Source organism: Petromyzon marinus, chromosome 43, assembly GCF_048934315.1.
Source record: "Petromyzon marinus isolate PM22_M1 ecotype Great Lakes invasive population chromosome 43, UKy_Petmar_22M1.pri1.0, whole genome shotgun sequence".
In the NCBI taxonomy this organism is placed as follows: Eukaryota; Metazoa; Chordata; class Hyperoartia; order Petromyzontiformes; family Petromyzontidae; genus Petromyzon; species Petromyzon marinus.
The window spans coordinates 9,564,158-9,581,562 of record NC_133709.1 but is presented as its reverse complement, the minus strand read 5'-3'; the positions used below and the strand labels follow the sequence as shown (position 1 = coordinate 9,581,562).

The 17,405-nt window shown below is 56.0% G+C and overlaps 2 protein-coding genes across 2 annotated transcripts; both read right to left on the bottom strand.

Moving 5' to 3' along the window:
* Positions 1–2,144: 2,144 nt before the first annotated feature.
* Positions 2,145–10,179, bottom strand: LOC142930804 (uncharacterized). Its single transcript, XM_076073811.1, has 2 exons — positions 9,951–10,179; positions 2,145–8,843 (listed from the first exon to the last, which is right to left on the bottom strand). Exons 1-2 carry the CDS (start codon positions 10,175–10,177, stop codon positions 5,972–5,974), a joined length of 3,099 nt encoding a protein of 1,032 aa, XP_075929926.1. The 5' UTR covers positions 10,178–10,179; the 3' UTR covers positions 2,145–5,971.
* A 155-nt stretch (positions 10,180–10,334) lies between these two features.
* LOC142930776 (protein FAM83F-like) lies at positions 10,335–15,605 on the bottom strand. Its single transcript, XM_076073653.1, has 4 exons — positions 15,346–15,605; positions 12,021–12,269; positions 10,600–10,775; positions 10,335–10,338 (listed from the first exon to the last, which is right to left on the bottom strand). The coding sequence occupies exons 1-4, from the start codon at positions 15,391–15,393 to the stop codon at positions 10,335–10,337; spliced, it is 477 nt and encodes a 158-aa protein (XP_075929768.1). The 5' UTR covers positions 15,394–15,605.
* Positions 15,606–17,405: the final 1,800 nt, after the last annotated feature.

The following is a 17,405-nucleotide window of genomic DNA, read 5'->3' as shown; positions in this document are numbered from 1 at the left end:
CCAGTGTCTTTATGGCCTAGTCTCACTAGCAGTGTCTTTATGACCTAGTTTCACTACCAGTGTCTTTATGGCCTAGTCTCACTAGCAGTGTCTTTATGACCTAGTCTCACTAGCAGTGTCTTCATGGCCTAGTCTCACTAGCAGTGTCTTTATGGCCTAGTCTCACTACCACTGTCTTTATGGCCTAGTCTCACTACCAGTGTCTTTATGACCTAGTCTCACTAGCAGTGTCTTTATGGCCTAGTCTCACTACCAGTGTCTTTATGGCCTAGTCTCACTAGCAGTGTCTTTATGACCTAGTCTCACTACCAGTGTCTTTATGGCCTAGTCTCACTACCAGTGTCTTTATGGCCTAGTCTCACTACCAGTGTCTTTATGGCCTAGTCTCACTACCAGTGTCTTTATGGCCTAGTCTCACTACCAGTGTCTTTATGGCCTAGTCTCACTACCAGTGTCTTTATGGCGTGTATTATAATCAGAGTATGTTTGTTTGCATGTTCACCACAAGTGCCGCGTGTGGTTAAAGCAGATTTGATGCCTTGCAGAAAGGTTTCTATTTGGTGTTTGAACATCTTAACGCCTCTTGTTTTAGTGCCAGAAAGGGTAAAACCAAAAATAACCTATTCTTATTTTGCCCCACCCTCCCCACCCAGCCCCTCCCTCCCCACCCAGCCCCTCCCCACCCTCCCCTCTACACCCAGCCCCTCCCTCCCCACCCAGCCCCTCCCCACCCTCCCCTCTACACCCAGCCCCTCCCTCCCCTCCCCACCCAGCCCCACCCCTCCCACCCAGCCCCACCCCACCCTCCCCTCTACACCCAGCCCCACTCCTCCCATTTTTGGATGCACGACGGACGGACGGACACAATAATCCCCTGTTGGCTGGTGTAACCAGAGGTTCCTACCAGTATATGTTTCTCTCCCTTTCTTAGCTTATTTAGCAAAAATGCGACGTATTAACAGTTATAGGCCCACTAGGTAGCTTGACACGTATGCGGCCTTACTATAAAATAAACCCTGCTACATTTTGTACATTCAGCAGGTATTGTATACCACACATATCGTCGGGCGTTTACGTCCAAGGGCAATTGAATATTTGGTGAGACGTTTTCTAATAGGGATTTTCCCCCTTTTTTCTGGCAACAAAACTGACACCTTTTGGCAAGGAAACATGTTAACATTTTCATCGGTTGCATAACGCTGTGTGGAAGCTACCTGATCTGTCGCTCCGCACTAAGCTTCAGGTCTTCTCGGCCACGGTCATTCCCTCCCTTCTCTACGCTTGCGAAACGTGGACCCCCCTAATGGAACATCTTCGCCGGTTAGAAACATTTAGGCTGGCCAGCCTACGATCCATCCTGGGGTTAACTAGGCTGGATTGTGTGAGGAGCTCACAAATCCTTGAAAGATCTGGGCAAGGTCCCATCGGTGAGCTCCTCCGGCAGGCAAGGCTGCGATGGCTGGGTCATGTAGCCTGCATGCCCAGCCACCGCATGCCGAAACAGCTTTTGTTCGGCCGGATCGAGGGGGCTAAACGGGCGCGGCACGGGCTAGAGAAGAGATGGAGTGACGTGGTACAGGAGAACGTGGAGCTGAGTGGACTTGCCGATGACTGGTACCAGCGGTGTCAAGATCGGCCTCTGTGGAGGAGGCTCATGAAGGACGCTACTGGGCAGTTGGAGGCAGTCGCCCTCCAACAACAACGGAGGGCGGAAAAGCGACGCTCACAACAACGAGCGAAGCGCCAGGTGGCTAAAGCACAGCAGGTTGGCACAGTAGGGGGCACAGGTGGTGCATCAGCCGGTCATCTCAGTCATCTCAGTCAGTCGACCCGTGGCACCCGGGTCTGCCCCGTGACCTCCTGCCAGCGGGCGTTCGGCACTTCACGTGGCCTCAAGGTGAGCATGGCCTGGCACAAGCGTCGTGGTGACGTCACCGCCACTTAGTGGCGAATTGCGGTTGTTGTTGTTGTGTGAGTGGATGTGTGTGAGAGTCCGTGTGTGTGTGTATGGGGAGCGGTAGTGTAGCGGTTAGCGCGCTGCGCTATGAACCTGGACGACCCGGGTTCGATTCCCACTTACGGCCAACACCCAGTGACGATTATCTGAACCGGTCCTGAGCCTCAAATGAGTACCTGGTGCGGTGTGTAAACTTCGCCACTGGGGAGACAAAGGTGGTCGGGCGTGGTGCTGGCCACCCACCCCCTCGTGTACCGTTACCGGCCTTCATAGGTGCTCGCTAACAGCACTTGCCCCTACAGTCTGTTAAGGCTATACGGGGGATCTTTGTCTTTTGTGTGTGGCTGTTAGCGAGCACACGTGCATGGTATTTTGACCTTGGGGCATAGGTGCTCGCTCACAGCAACGACGATTGTTCTGAACTGGTCAAAGGCCCTCCCCCTAGGTCGACTCAACCATAAACGAGTGGCTGGTGGCGGTGTTATTTGCTAATTTTGCAATGAAATGAAATAATCGAAAAGTTCACCTCCGGTTGATAATCTATCTCACCTTATGAAAAAATGTTTTACATGGCTCTGCCTCTTTGTATATACGCCGTGGCACTATCCTTGCTATATATATAAAAATATATTTATTCAAGAAAATATCTTGGGTTGCATTTTTTTTTATCATATCAACAACAACAACAACAAAAAACACACGGGGCAATTTTTTGTTTCACAGGTAACCTTTTTAGTGTTTCAGAGGCCCCAGGCACAGTGGTTACTGCGGCCTATAGGATCATAGGGCCCTGGGACAAAAACACGGCCATCGCGTGTCTCCTTCACACCCCTCCTCCCTTCCACCGTGAGAAACACAACCGCATTTCTCACAATTCAACCGTCACAGCCTGGCCCACGACCTTGTGGGAAAGCGAATCATTGCAGGGGGCGGCATCGCCGGCACCGAGTCAAAACATGCAAAGTGAAGCCCGCTTTGTTTGACCGTCTGCCGATGAGACGCTGGCGCGTCGAAACCCGCTGGTCTCCACGGCCTTCACCCCCCCTCCATCCACCAGACAAAAGGCAATGAGATGCGTCCGAGTAGAAAGTCGGATGTGACCATGCAGATGCGTGGCCTCGCATCGATGTCTCTCTCTCTCTCTCTTTGGCCAATGCCACCGAGTTATGCGATAATCATTTGAAATGAGTTGTGCCCATCAGGTTCTGTACATTCATTAGCATTGGCCGTGCAGCGGAATGCGCCACGGTGGCAGATGTTGACGACCTCGCCTGGTGTGCAGGAGGTCGTGGGTTCCAACCCGACCCGGACGCCTGCTGCTGCTGTATATTTGGAGTTTGCGTGTGTCTCTCTCTCTCTCATCATCATCACGGTGGCTAGGAGATGTTGACTACCTCGCCTGGTATGCAGGAGGTCGTGGGTTCGATCTCGATCCTGACGCCTGCTGCTGCTGCTGTATATTTGGAGTTTGCGTGTCTCTCTCTCTCTCTCATCATCATCACGGTGGCTAGAAGATGTTAACTACCTCGCCTGGTATGCAGGAGGTCGTGGGTTCGATCTCGATCCTGACGCCTGCTGCTGCTGCTGCTGTATATTTGGAGTTTGCGTGTTCTCTCTCTCTCACAGTCGTGTGGTTTTTTTTTCCGGGTCCTCCGGTTTCCCCCTCCACATTTAGAATCGACTGCTTGTCTAAACGTCCACGTGATGATAAGCCACTTCGCCGAGCTACGTAGCTCAGTGGGCCTTACCTGGTACAATACAAAAAAATAGTTGAGTTTAGTTTCTGCTACATTGTTGCTACTCTGGCCCCATGGACTAAAATGCTTCGGGACGCAAACACGATGTCCCGGACTCATGGAAACAACAGCGGGTGAACCAAATATCAGCTCCAATTAAAATCGCAACAATTAACATGACACGTTAATCAATGCAACATGCACGTGATCTCTCTCATCCCACTCTAGTCTGTGCCAGTATCAGCTTGGCTACATCTCTCTCTCTCTCGTCACGCTGTATCATCTCTGGTGTGTCTCTCCTCTCGCTGCACGTGTCTATCTCTCATCTGCATCTCTCTCATCTCCCGTTGTCTCACATCTCCCGTTGTCTCACTCGGGGTCTATAGATTGAAAGGAAAGGGTGGTGGGGGAGAAGGGGCAGCCCCCCCCCCCTCCCCTCAAACGTGATATTTGCTTAAGGCCCCCCCCCCCACCAACTGATGAGCCAGGACCACTGCCACCACCGGCTATTGCCACAACAACAACAACATCAACAACCAATTACTCCTTGTTGCCATCAGCCATGTCACCGAACACGCGGTCACTATTTTACAGTCGCCTACAGCAAGATAACACAACGTCACGCAGCAACGTTGGGCAACGTTGCGTTAGAATGCTGGGTCGTTAAAACGCATTTGACTCGCGTAGTCTGTGATGCAGAAAAAAAAACTTGTTCTTAATACAATAATTATTATTGACAGCGCCTTGCTAATACACTGCTGGATGAAGACCCACGCGGTCTTGTCAGTCGTGGGCGGCGTTTGACCATACTTCACTACGCTGGTCAGTCGCCGTTGGTGAAGGGGTGGAGGAGTCGGGGGGGCGAGGCGTGGGGTAGCGGGTAGGCCCGGTTTCTGACATCGCTCGCCGCTGCTGGTAGCCATGGCCAGGGATCGAACTCGGGTTGCTCAGGTGACCCGGTTGGCATAGCATCGCGCTAACCGCTGTGCCACCACTCCTCCCAACCTTAAGAATAGTAATCGGTCCGGTCAAACGAGAGAAGGCTGGCGGCCGTGAATAAAAATAACCGGCAGCGTGCGGACGGGGAAAAAAAAATATAGAGTTGATGTGAACGGAGTTTCCTTTCTGAATTGTGATTAGGTCAACTCAGCCTCAAATAGGAGCACCTGGTGTGGTGTGGGGCGCCACGGTGATTAGGAGATGTTAACTACCTTGCCTAGTATACAGGAGGTCGTGGGTTCGATCTCGTGTTCTCCCCGTGGCCGCGTGGACTTTTCTCCGGGTCCTGCGGTTTTTCCCCTGCACATTTAGAATGAACATCGTCACTGCGCGTTTAGATTGTTTCGATAATTTTGCTGCTATAAATTTCCACGCGATAAGCCACTTCGTTGAGCTATCATTTGTGGCCAGGTCGCTTCTGAAAGAGCTCATAGCTCAGTGGAGGCCTTACCTGGGAATATACAAATGGTTTAGTTTTATTTGGATTTTTTTAAAAGTGATTTGTTTACCTTTCCAAAACTTTTCACTCCTATCGTGTTTTTGTGTTGTTTGTTGTTAAGTTCTGACTCCCCCCCCCACACACACTGGACATCTACGAAGGAGAGCTTTATAGCTCATCGGATTCCTCCAGTATAAATAAACATACTGATCTACAGTCGTTATCGGTGCACGGTGGCGAGGGCTGACGGTGAGTGGTCTGCAGGTCCAGAGAGGTCGGAACGCTACTGAGCTGGGTCCTCTCTCTCTCTCTCTCCCGCTCCTGTGCGTGCAATCCCTCGGTCCGGAACATCTTTGGCAAGTGCTGGAGCCCTTCTTTGTCCACCCTGACCGTGTGCGCCGAAGCCAATATCGTCAATGACCCCCGGCTTCCGCGGATGACGTCAAGCGATGTCCACGCTCTTCCTACATCAACAGCATTCTTCCTCCTCCCATATCCAAATATTGTTACTTAATCAACAGTGCGTGAAGGGCAGGTCCAATACAATAGCATTGGGGGGGGGGGGGGGGGGGCGCTGAGGCCTTTTGTACGGCGGACTGGTAACACGACACTGGCGTCGCTGCTCCTGTTCGCTCCGCCGCTGCCAACGTGGCACGCACGCACGTTGACGCACGTTGTACTGTATGTTGAACTTCTTTCGCGCCGCACGTGGCCAACCGCGCTGATCGGAGCGGCTGCGGGGGGCCGCGTGGCGACCCCGAGCCGCTCTCCCCTCCGCGCCCATCGCCGGCCGAGCCGGAGGCAGCGCGACGCCGCTCCTCGGCCGCGGCCGCCAGCGTCTCACCAACGCCGCCACGTGTAATGGGTGGGGTTGTACGAGTTGCCCACGGGCGCCCGCGCCGTCAGGCTGCCCAGCGGCCGCAGAGAGGAGGGGCCGCGCTGGTATGGGCCGTCGCTCCCACGGCGCACGGGAGCGGCGCCCCCGGCGTCGGAAGCGGCCACCGCCGACTCCCTCTGCTGTTTCTGTTCCTGCTCCTGCTTCTCTTTCTGTTCCCGTTCCTCCCGCTGCTTCTTCCGCTCCTCCTCCTCCTCCTCCCGCTTCTTCCGTTCCTCCTCCTGCCTCTTCTGCTCCGCCTGCTGCTGATCGTTCGTGCCCGGCCGCAGCAGGGCCTCGTAGCAGCTGAACGCGCGCCCTTCCTTGCGCATGTCCTCCAGCTTGCGCACCAGCTGGCCCGAGTTTTGCGCCGGGTTCCCGTCGGACGGCGCGCCATCCGGGCCCGCTGGCAGCGGGGACAGCGGACTGCTGCCGCCGCCGGTGGCGGTGGCACCAGCGGCACCGGCAGCAGCGCCGCTCCGACCTCCGCTCACAGTAGCAACGTTGGCACCTGCACCGCCGCCGCCAATGCCACCGCTGGCACCGCTGGCGCCGCTCCCGGTCCTGAGCTCCGTGCCGGCGCTGCCCGCGAGCGCCGGGCTGGTTGGCGAGATGGGACAGGGCGGCGAAGGAGACGGAGCCAGCAGCTTGGACGTGGCTTCCCTGGTCGCGGAGCGAGCTGGTACCTCCAGCTGCTGGGGCTGCGCGGCCTCCGTGGTGCCCCCCGGCTTAAGGTAGAGTGAGCGGTAGAACACAGAGCCCGTGGGGGCTGCCTTGGGGCGCACGGCCTCCACGACGGCCGGGGGGTCGCGGGGCGAGGGGTCGCGGGGCGAGGGGTCGCGGGGCGAGGGGTCGCGCTGCAGGGCCCGAGCCTTGGCGACCTCCAGGGCCGGGAGGACAAGGCCGAGGGCCCGAGGAGGAGAAAGAGGAGGCGGGGGGTCGGCCCGCGCAAGGCCACTGCCGCTCTGCTCCAACCCCGCGGCTCGAGCGTCGCCGGGGCCGCCCACCGCTCTCCCGGGCTCCCTGCTGCTCGTCTGCCGCAGCGGCGCCGGCACCTCGCCGACGCCACCTCTCCTGAATTCCTCGACGGCCGCTCTCCTCGCGTCACCACCCGGCTCACCGACACCCCTGATCCTCGATTCCCCAACGCCGCCGACCTTTGCCTCCTCCTGCTTCGCGGCGGCTCTCTCCGCCTCCCCGACGACGACCCCCTTCATCGCTCCGATGCCCGCGGGGCCCGCGGCGTCCCCGTCGGCCGCGGCGGCGAGCCCGCGCGACGCCGGCGCGTTGGTGTAGATGAGCGACGAGCGGAGGCGCGAGTTCTGCTGCAGCAGGGGGCTCATCTTGCCGCGGCTCAGCAGGGCCGTGCTCGCCGGCTGCAAGCCCTTCTCAGGAGGTCCGGGAAGGGCCGGGGCCGCTTCCCGGCCCGGGACGTCCTTCTCACGCCCCCCGCCGATGCCGACGCCCGGCGGCGGCGCCGCCGCCGCCTCGAGCGGCTTCCTGCCGGGTCTCCTGAAGGTCGAGTCGGCCATGCCGTCGCCGGGCAGCCGCTGTCCCGCACCCTCGGCGGCACCCCCCTGGGCCACCTTGAGCTCACTGCTCCAGCGCGACAGGAGGCCCCGTCCCGGCGCCTCGGGGGCGGCCAACGAGAGGGGAACGTCGGGGGCCTGCCGCAGCTCATCCCACGGCGGCGAGCGGCGCCGTTGGCTCCGCCCGGGGTCCTCGGACTCCTCCCCGCGGGGTCCCCGGAGACCCCGCGGACCCCGCAGGCCGCGCAGGTCCCGCATCATTGCGGCGCCCTCGTCGTGCGGGGGGAGCGTCCTCCGGAAGGGGCCCGGCGCCCCTGCCGCCACCTCCTCCTGCTCCTCGTTGCCGTTCCACCGCCGCTCCTCCCAGGGCTTCCCCAGGCCTCGCTGCTGGGCCCAATCGAGGCCCAGCGGCACGTGAATCTGCAGCTGCTGCTGTTGCTGCTGCTGCTGCTGCTGCTGCACGATAAAGTCGCGCAAGCCGCCCGAGTCCCCCAGCGCAAAGCGGGCCTCCAGCACGCGGCTCTCCTCGTGCCGCTGCGCCCACTCAGCCCGGAACAGGCGCCGGCGCACAGACTCGTCAGCGTGTGCCGTGACGTTCGACTCCACGTGCAGCTGCTGCTGCTGCTGCTGCCGGGAGTAAGCGATGGCCGCAGCTCCACCGCCGCCTCCTCCGCGCAGGGCCTCCCCTCGCCGCCACCCAACCTCCGCGTCCTCCACTACCACCTGCCGGGCGAACACACGCTGCTGCTGCTGCTGGTGCTGCTGGTGCAGGTGCTGCTGCTGCTGCTGGCGGTGGTGGTGACGCAGGCTCAGAGTCTCTCCCTCGAAGTGTCCCACCGCTCTGCTGTTGCTCGCAGGCCACCCACTGGCGCCGAGGGCCCACGTGTCGGCCTCGTGCTGCTGCAGCTGCTGCTGCTGCTGCTGGTGGTTGTGCTGCTGCCGGGTGTAGCGCAGGCGGTCGCCGGGCCCCAGGGAGAGGCCGCCGGAGGAGCCGTACGAACCGGCGGCGGGGAGGCCCGGCAAGCCCAACTGGCCCAGCGGGCCCTGCGGCTGGCCCTGCTGCCGGCGCTGCCACGGGTCGAGCCAATCGAGCGCGGGGCCGAAGCGGCCGGCGCCGGCGGCCGTGGCGGCGATCGCCAGGCGGTCGGGGCCGCCGCGGGGAACGGGCCGAGGCTGCAGCAGGCGGGCGGCGTCGACGGGCTGGGAGTGCGCGTAGAGGACGCGGAAGCGGTCGTCGAAGACGCGCACGGCCTCGCCCTCGAACACGTGCACCACGCTCCGGTGGAGTTTCTCGTACGACCACGAGAACCTGCGGCCGTTGGGGGTTGGGCGAGCCGGGGCGGGGGGGGTGGGGAGGGGAGAAACGGGGTGAGCCGAGGTGGGACGCCTGCTGCTGTTCACCAACAGGAATGAACATTTCGACTCGTCACGCGCTGCGCGGCGTTCGCTCGCCCTTGAACGAGGGAGAGGGATGACTCGGAGGCACGAGGAGGGACCGTGGACGAGGGGTGGAAGGCGGCCACGCGGTGGCGAGGACCCGGCAAACAGAAATTGTCCAAGCTCTGGCGTCCTATATTAAAGTGTTATCGGCCAATGAATGAGTGTGGGAGGAACCTCAAACGTGGGAACAGTTAACGCGCCGTGCTACGAACCCGGCGACCCGAGTTCGATTCCAGCTCACGGCCACCAACACCAGTGACGATTAGCTAGACCGGTCCTGGACCTCCCCTAGCTCGACTCAGCCTCATATGAATACCTGGTACAGTGTGTTAATATCGCCACTGGGGAGACAAAGGCGGCTGGGCAAGTTTGCTGGCCACCCACCCCCTCGCGTACCATTACGGCCTTCACAGGTGCTCGCTAACAGCACTTGCCCCAACAGTCTGTTAATGGTCTGTTGTCTCGTGTGCTATGTGTGTTAGCATGGGCAACGTGGTGGCGAGATGTTAACTACCTCGCCTAGTACACAGGAGGTCGTGGGTTTGAATTCCGACCCTGACGCCTGCTGTATATTTGGAGTCTGCGTGTTCTCACCGTTGGGGTCGAGTGGATTTTTTATCCGGGTCCTCCGGTTTTTCCACATTTAGAATCAACATGCGTTTAAGGGTATTTGGCCGCTATGAATTGCCGCATGATGACGACAAGCCACCTTGTTGAGCTATCATTCGTGGCCAGGTCACTTCTGCAAAAAGAGCTACACAGCCCAGCGGGCCTTACCCGGTAAAATCCAAAAGAATGTAGCATAGCGTGATGCGCGTGCTCGTGTCCGTGCCAGCGCGGAGTCTGTACTAGCGCGGAGTCTGTGCTAGCGTAGCATAACGTCCGTGCTAGCGTGGTGCGCGTGCGAGTGTGGCATCTGTCCTCGCGTGGCCTCTGTGCTAGCTTGGTTGCACGCGTCATGGCCGTGCACACGAACCCGTAGGATCCCGACAGCACGGTGTGAGCGTCCACGAGCAGCGTCCTCTCCAGACTCTGGCCGCGGATCTTGACGCCCGACTTGCAGCAGTACGACGTGCCGTTGAGCGTGCGGATTCGCATGTTCTGTGTTTTGCGGTCAAGGGCAGCAACGGCGAAGGGCATCAACAAGAATAACAACGTCAACTTCGTCGTCAGCGTCGTCAACTCAGACGTCGGTGACGACATCAGCAACAACGTCAACAACTTCATCATCATCAACGCCAACATCAGCGACGACATCAACAACGTCATCAACAACAATGGCATCATTAAAATGAATGGTCCTGACGTTGTAATCGAGCACTCCTGCTGTGGCCGAATGCTCGGGCGCCATGGCAACATCTCAGCTGTGATAAACACGTGTGCACACAGGTGTGTGGAAACAGGTGTGTGTGTGTGTGTGTGGAGGGGCATACAGGTGTGTGTGGAGCTGCATGCAGGTTTGTGGAGGTGTACACAGGTGTGTATACAGGTGTGTGTGGAGGTGCATGCAGGTTTGTGGAGGTGTACACAGGTGCGTATACAGGTGTGTGTGGAGGTGCATGCAGGTTTGTGGAAGTGTGCACAGGTGCGTATACAGGTGTGTGTGGAGGTGCCTACAAGTGCGCCGTACCTGCAGGTCACGCGCGCGGAGCCGCATGCCGCTGCACATGTCCCAGAAGAGGGGGAAGGCGATGGCGTCAAGCACCAGGTAGACGGGGACGCGGCGCGTGGGGCCGCTCACCTCCACGAGCTCCGAGAAGAGGTCCACATCGGAGAACACGTCCATAGCCACCGCCACCACCTCCATGCGGAGATGGCGACATCACAGAGACGTCATCACGGAGACGTCATCACGGAGACAGCGTCATCACAGAGACGTCATCACAGAGACGTCACCACGGAGACGGCGTCATCACAGAGACGTCATCACGGAGACGGTGTCATCACCGAGATGGTGTCATCACGGAGACGGCGACATCATGGAGACGTCATCACGGAGACGTCATCACGAAGACGTCATCACAGAGACGTCATCACAGAGACGTCATCACAGAGACGTCATCACAGAGACGTCATCACAGAGACGTCATCACGGAGACGGCGACATCACAGAGACGTCATCACAGAGACGTCATCACGGAGATGTCATCACCGAGACGTCATCACGGAGACGGCGTCATCACAGAGACGTCATCACAGAGACGTCAACACAGAGACGTCATCACAGAGACGTCATCACGGAGACGGTGTCATCACAGAGACGTCATCACGGAGACGGTGTCATCACCAAGATGGTGTCATCACGGAGACGGCGACATCACAGAGACGTCATCACAGAGACGTCATCATGGAGACATCATCACGGAGACGTCATCACAGAGACGTCATCACCGAGACGGCGTCATCACGGAGACGTCATCACGGAGACGTCATCACAGAGACGTCATCACCGAGATGGCGTCATCACGGAGACGTCATCACGGAGACGTCATCACGGAGACGGTGTCATCACGGAGAGGTCATCACAGAGACGTCATCACTGAGACGGCATCATCACGGAGACGTCATCACGGAGACGTCATCACGGAGACGTCATCACAGAGACGTCATCACCGAGACGGCGTCATCATGGAGACGCCATCACGGAGACGTCATCACGGAGACGTCATCACAGAGACGACGTCGTCATCACAAAGACGTCACTACAGAGACGGCGTTATCACAGAGTCGTCATCACAAGGACTGCGTCATCGCGGAGACGGTGTCATCGCGGACATCACAAACCACGGGCATAGAATCAACCCGAAGTTTTCATTACGATCTACAACGTCCGTCAACTCACATCGCCCTCACCCCACCGGTGCGTTCGTGTGTTTTGTGTTAGCAAGGCAAGCATTCCATGTTGTGTGTTAGTAAGGAGCATGTTCCACGCTGTGTGTTGACAATGCGCGCGCGTTCGTATGTTCGTGCTAGTAAGGCGCGTGCGTTAGTATGTCAGTGTTAGCGAGGGGGGGGGGGCGTGCTCCACGGTTGGCCACCCGCTCACCTTGCTGGCGCTCCGGATGAGCTTGCGCACCACCTCCTTGATACTGGGCTCGCCCTCCTCCAGCGGCGGCTGGAAGTAGCAGGAGACGGTGGTGCCAAGGCTGCGCGCAACGCTCGGCCAGCCCAGCTCCAGCTCGGGCACCGTCACGTCGGAGAAGACGGGCCAGTACGTCCCCGAACCCATGTCCTCCTCGTCCTCGCCGTTCTCCTCCTCGCCACGGCCACCACCGCCGGCCAGCACCAGCCCCATCTCGCAGCGGGAAGGTGGGGGTGAGGGCGAGAGGAGGGGACGTTCGGAGCGTTACTCGACGCGTGGTTAGTGCCGTGCACCCAGGGCTGTCGGGGTGACGATTGCAGCGACACTCCGGTTGTTACGTCGCAGTGGGGAGCGGGGTTGGGGTGGGGGGTGATGATGATGCGTTCCTAAGAGGGGTGCGGAGACGGATATCGAAACGACGCAACTCAAAGCGATTCTACGGCCTAGGTGGGATAGAGGGCCAAAGGCCAAGAGGTGACGGATAACGAGAGTAAGGATGCTGCCAGCGACGTTAAGCCGTGTGGCTTCATAGTGCGATGACGCATTCGCGAAATGGCGTGTCAAAAAAAAAAAGGGGGGGGAGGCGTAAAATCGGGGTGTTGCTGTTCCGGTTTTCCCTCGCACATTCGCGAACTTGATATCCGCGGGTTTTGGCCGTCCGCGACCTGATGAGACGTAAAGTGATGAGAAAAAGGGATCGGAGAGAAAGTGATGAGAGAGATGGCTGATTTACGTTTTCTTGTTTCTTTCGGTAAAGTCACGTAGAAGGGAAACAATTAAATAATAAAAATAAAAATTCTCACGACGTTTCGACTGCAACACAAGCAATCATCATCAGGTGTAGTTTTCACACCTGGTAAAGTCACGTAGAAGGGAAACAATAAAATAATAAAAATATAAAACATTAAAATTCTCACACAAGCAATCATCATCAGGTGTGAAAACCACACCTGATGATGATGATGATTGCTTGTGTTGCAGTCGAAACGTCGTGAGAATTTTATTGTTTTATATTTTTATTATTTTATTGTTTCCCTTCTACGTGGTGACTTTACCGAAAGAACCAAGAATATGAATCCCTGCAGTCACGAAAGCTTTAAATCAAAACTTATTTACGTTATTTATTCATGGTAATTCATGGAAAAAAAGGATAGGTTTTCATAGGCCAATACCATTAGGGGCCGTCCATAAATGACGTCACGCGATTTTTTTATTATTTTTGACCCCCACCCCCCATCGTCACACGGCGTCACAAAAAATCAGACCCCCCTCAAATATGACGTCACAAAGCTCTGCCCCACCCCCAAATAAAACATGCTTCAAATCGCTTTAAACTATTGTCATTGTAGTGCGTATTTAATGTGCCGCTGCACTCTGATGTTGTAGGAGAAAAAAATATTAAAAAGTCTATTTAATTAAGTAGAACGTGTTGTCTATATTTATTTAAAGTTGCGCATTTTGATGTGACGTCACATTTCTCAATCCCCCCCCCCCCCTTTGTCATAAATGTCTGACCCCCCCCCCCAGATGCGTGACGTCATTTATGGACGGCCCCTTATCCGCGAAATTGGATTCTTCACGAGCCTCTCTGAATCATATCCCTTGTCGCGTATAACAAGGGAATCATCTAATATAATAATATGGTTTTTCCCCTTTTTTCTGGCAACAAAACTGAAACCTTTTTTACAAGGATTCATGTCTGCATTAACCACAATACCTGCAGTCAAAATGCAAACAAAAAACATCCTCTGCAGGATATAATCACGGGTTGCCACGTGTCTCGGATGTGAGCCCCCCCCCAGAGGAAGGGCGCTCTGTAATTTTTGCCGCCTTTTGCGTTTCACCGCCACAATGCACCGAGTTCCCGACGTTTCTGGGAGGCTCAGCAGGGCCACGCACGGGTGGATGAGCTAGTAGCCCCTCCATTCCCCTCCTCCCCCAGAAGTCCCCGCCCACTTGTACTTAAACCACGCCCACTTGTTTACAGCCACGCCCACTGTTCGTGTGGCCCCGCCCACGTTGCCCCCCCCCTCCACCCTCCCACCCGCCTGGGAAGAGCGCGAGGCGAGAACGTTTAATTAAATTTCGATTTAAAGCTTTCGTGACTGCAAGGATTCATCTTCTTTGGTTCTTTCGGTAAAGTCACGTAGAATGAGAATAAAATAATAAATTGATCAAATAAAATAACACAATAAAATTCTCACGACGTTTCGGCCACAACACAAGCGGCCTTCATCAGGTGAAGGGACAAGACTGTCTGGAGGACAGCGCTGGAGTGAAAAAGCCACGCTGAGATCACGACCTTTAAGCTGTGTGAGAAGAAACAAAGCGCCTTGACAAAGGAATTAGCATACAATTTAGCATTGAAATGGCTGAGTGATTAGCTTGTGACTGTGACCAGAAATGGCTATGTTAAAGTTAAAGCATACACATCCCAGTTACTGTGAAGAGCTCAGATGTGTAGGCTTTGACTTCAACATAGCCATTTCTGTGATCAGTCACAAGCTAATCACTCAGTTATTTCAATGCTAAATTCTATGCTAATTCCTTTGTCAAGGGGCTCTGTTTCTTCTCACACAGCTTAAAGGTCGCGATCTGAGCGTGGCTTTTTCGCTCCAGCGCTGTCCTCCAGACAGTCTCGTCCCCTTCACCTGATGAAGGCCGCTTGTGTTGTGGCCGAAAAGTCGTGAGAATTTTATCGTGTTATTTTATTTTATCAATTTATTATTTTATTCTCATTCTACGTGACTTTACCGAAAGAACCAAAGAAGAACGTTTAATTAAATTTATAAACAGTGAGGTGAAAAAAAATCTGTTTCTAAACATCCGCTGCTGCTGCTGTCGATTACAAGAGGACGACAATGCAGTTCCTCAGGAATTACAGATGGTTTTAATTTTAGTTGTTGGGTCATGCTCAAAGGCTATGGGGGAGGGGGGTTTGCTAGCTTTTTTTTTAAAACTTTACACACTTCCCGCGCGTTCTTTGACACTGATGGAACCGCCTAGAACATTGCGAACGGGGGTTACAAAAACAAAACAGCGGTGGCTCTTCTCTCAAATAAACGACTCACGTCGGCTCTCTCCCTCGAGAGAAAGACAGAGTTTATGTAACCCTGGAGGAAATGTAGTTTTTTTTTAAATTGTAAAATAAATAAATCAAATAACAAAAATCCCATAGTTTTTTTTTAAATTTGATTTAGAGAGTTTCTCAACCCCTGGGGGGTTGGTTGGTTGGTTGGTTGGGTGGGGGAGCAAAAAAAAAAAATCCCTCAAGTCACCTTGAACTCACCTCGCCGTGGAGACCATTGGCGTCGCCTGTGCGCGGCCCGGCGGCCATGAGGGACAGCAGCAATCCGGAGGCCGCCGCGGGCCCGCTGTGGCTGTGCAACGCGGGCCGCTGGTGGTGCAGCACGATGTGCTCCACCTCGGGCTCGGAGAGGAACGCCGGCAGGCCCTCGTGGCGGAGGAAGTCCCGGTAAGCCGCAGGGCCCTGCTCCACCAGGGCGTCGATGGCCAGGCGTTGGCTCTCACGCGCGCGGGGGTCGGACCCCGGTGGGCGGCCGCCGCTGCCGCGGCCGCCGCCGCCGCGGCCGCCGCCGTCGCCGTCGCCGCCGCCGCCGTCCTCCCAGACGTCGAGAGCCGAGCAGAGCGGCGACATCGGCGAGAAGGTCTCCATGGGGCCTCCAGGGCTGGGCCACGCCATGGTGACGGCAATCGCGGGGGTCCACCACGCGGGTCTTCTCGGCTTCTGTTTTCTCACACGGTCACAAAAAAAAACACACACACACACACACAACAAGGCGCTCTCTTTGTTTTATTCATTTTTTTTACACGATTTCATTTTAACTCGCTCTCGTCTGTCTGTTGTTGTTGTCGTATCCTCAAATGTTGGAACTCAATTTTAACCCACTTCCCAATGTGCTATCGACTGCAAACTTTGGTATACTTATGTCATACTGATGACAATACTATATTCTATCATAAAATATAAATATATTTTTAAACAATCTTTTGTATATGTTATGTTTCGGCGTGGGTCTAATTGTCCACGCACAACTGACGTTGGCTGTAAATCACCACGGTACCCTTACGTTGTGGCAAGCTTTGAGGCCACTTCCTGGAGACGTGGAGTTCTGACATTACTAGTACATTTCATCAAAGCGTGTTTAAAAACAGGTCCCTGCAGGGTGGGCTGGTAGGAACGTTGGAATTTTGCGCAATTTTATTTTTACACCCCAACAGCACGAGATTTCACTTCGTTAAAGTATTGAAAGGGGACGGACGGACGGACACATTAATCTATTGCAGGCTGGTACACTCAGTTTACAATCTTCCTTCCTACCAGTAAAAAAAATATATTACTTGTTGAGTTCACCATCGCTTCTTTGCGGTGCCACCGTTTCCCCTTACGTCGCCGCTGTTACGTCTACAGCTCCCTTTTATGTATTCGTCTTCCTCCTGACCCACTCACTCCTTTGCTCGTCCCTCTCTCCTGTGTGTGGAATGAGTTGGCGTGAGGGATGTGATGAGGTGAGGGATGAGGTGAGGGATGAGGGGATGAGATCGGGTGAGTGAGGAGTGAAATCGGATGAAGGGTGAGGAGCGAGATATAGTGAAGAGAGACGCAAGGGTTGAGGGAGACTGGTGAGGTAGAGACGAGGTTGTGAGCACGGAGATGGGTGAGGAGTGATTTAGGCGAGAAAATACAAATTGGGGTAAGTGAAGCGATTCAGGCAAGAGGCAGGAGTGAGCAGTGCAGGGTGAGAGATTGTCTGAGAGTAGAGACGAGGTGAGGGGTGAGGGGTGAGGAGACGGAGGTGAGGCAGCGTGAGACGAGGTGAGGGATGAGTAGATGAGGGTGAGAGAGGGTGAGAGAGAGGTGAGGAGACGAGGTGAGTAGATGAGGGTGAGTGAGAAGTGAGACGAGGTGAGGGGTGAGGAGATGAGGTGAGGGGTGAGGAGACGAGGTGAGGGGTGAGTAGATGAAGGTGAGTGAGAGGTGAGGAGACGAGGTGAGGGGTGAGGAGATGAGGGTGAGAGGTGAGGGGACGAGGTGAGGTGAGGGGTGAGGAGATGAGGTGAGGGGTGAGGAGACGAGGTGAGGGGTGAGGAGACGAGGTGAGGGGTGAGGAGACGAGGTGAGGGGTGAGGAGATGAGGGTGAGAGGTGAGGAGACGGGGTGAGGAGACGAGGTGAGGGGCGAGGAGATGAGGGTGAGTGAGAGGTGAGGAGACGAGGTGAGGGGTGAGGAGATGAGGGTGAGTGAGAGGTGAGGAGACGAGGTGAGGGTGAGGAGACGAGGTGAGGGGTGAGGAGACGGGGTGAGGGGTGAGGAGACGAGGTGAGGGG

Coding starts and splice junctions, on each gene's coding strand:
- LOC142930804 (XM_076073811.1), bottom strand. CDS start 10,177: ATGTCGTCACCGACGTCTGAGTTGACGACGCTGACGACGAAGTTGACG. Junction 8,844..9,950: donor GTGCTGTCGGGATCCTACGG/GTTCGTGTGCAC, acceptor CAACGGCCGCAG/GTTCTCGTGGTCGTACGAGA.
- LOC142930776 (XM_076073653.1), bottom strand. CDS start 15,393: ATGGCCGCCGGGCCGCGCACAGGCGACGCCAATGGTCTCCACGGCGAG. Junction 12,270..15,345: donor CCAATGGTCTCCACGGCGAG/GTGAGTTCAAGG, acceptor TCCCGCTGCGAG/ATGGGGCTGGTGCTGGCCGG. Junction 10,776..12,020: donor TCATCCGGAGCGCCAGCAAG/GTGAGCGGGTGG, acceptor CTCCGCATGGAG/GTGGTGGCGGTGGCTATGGA.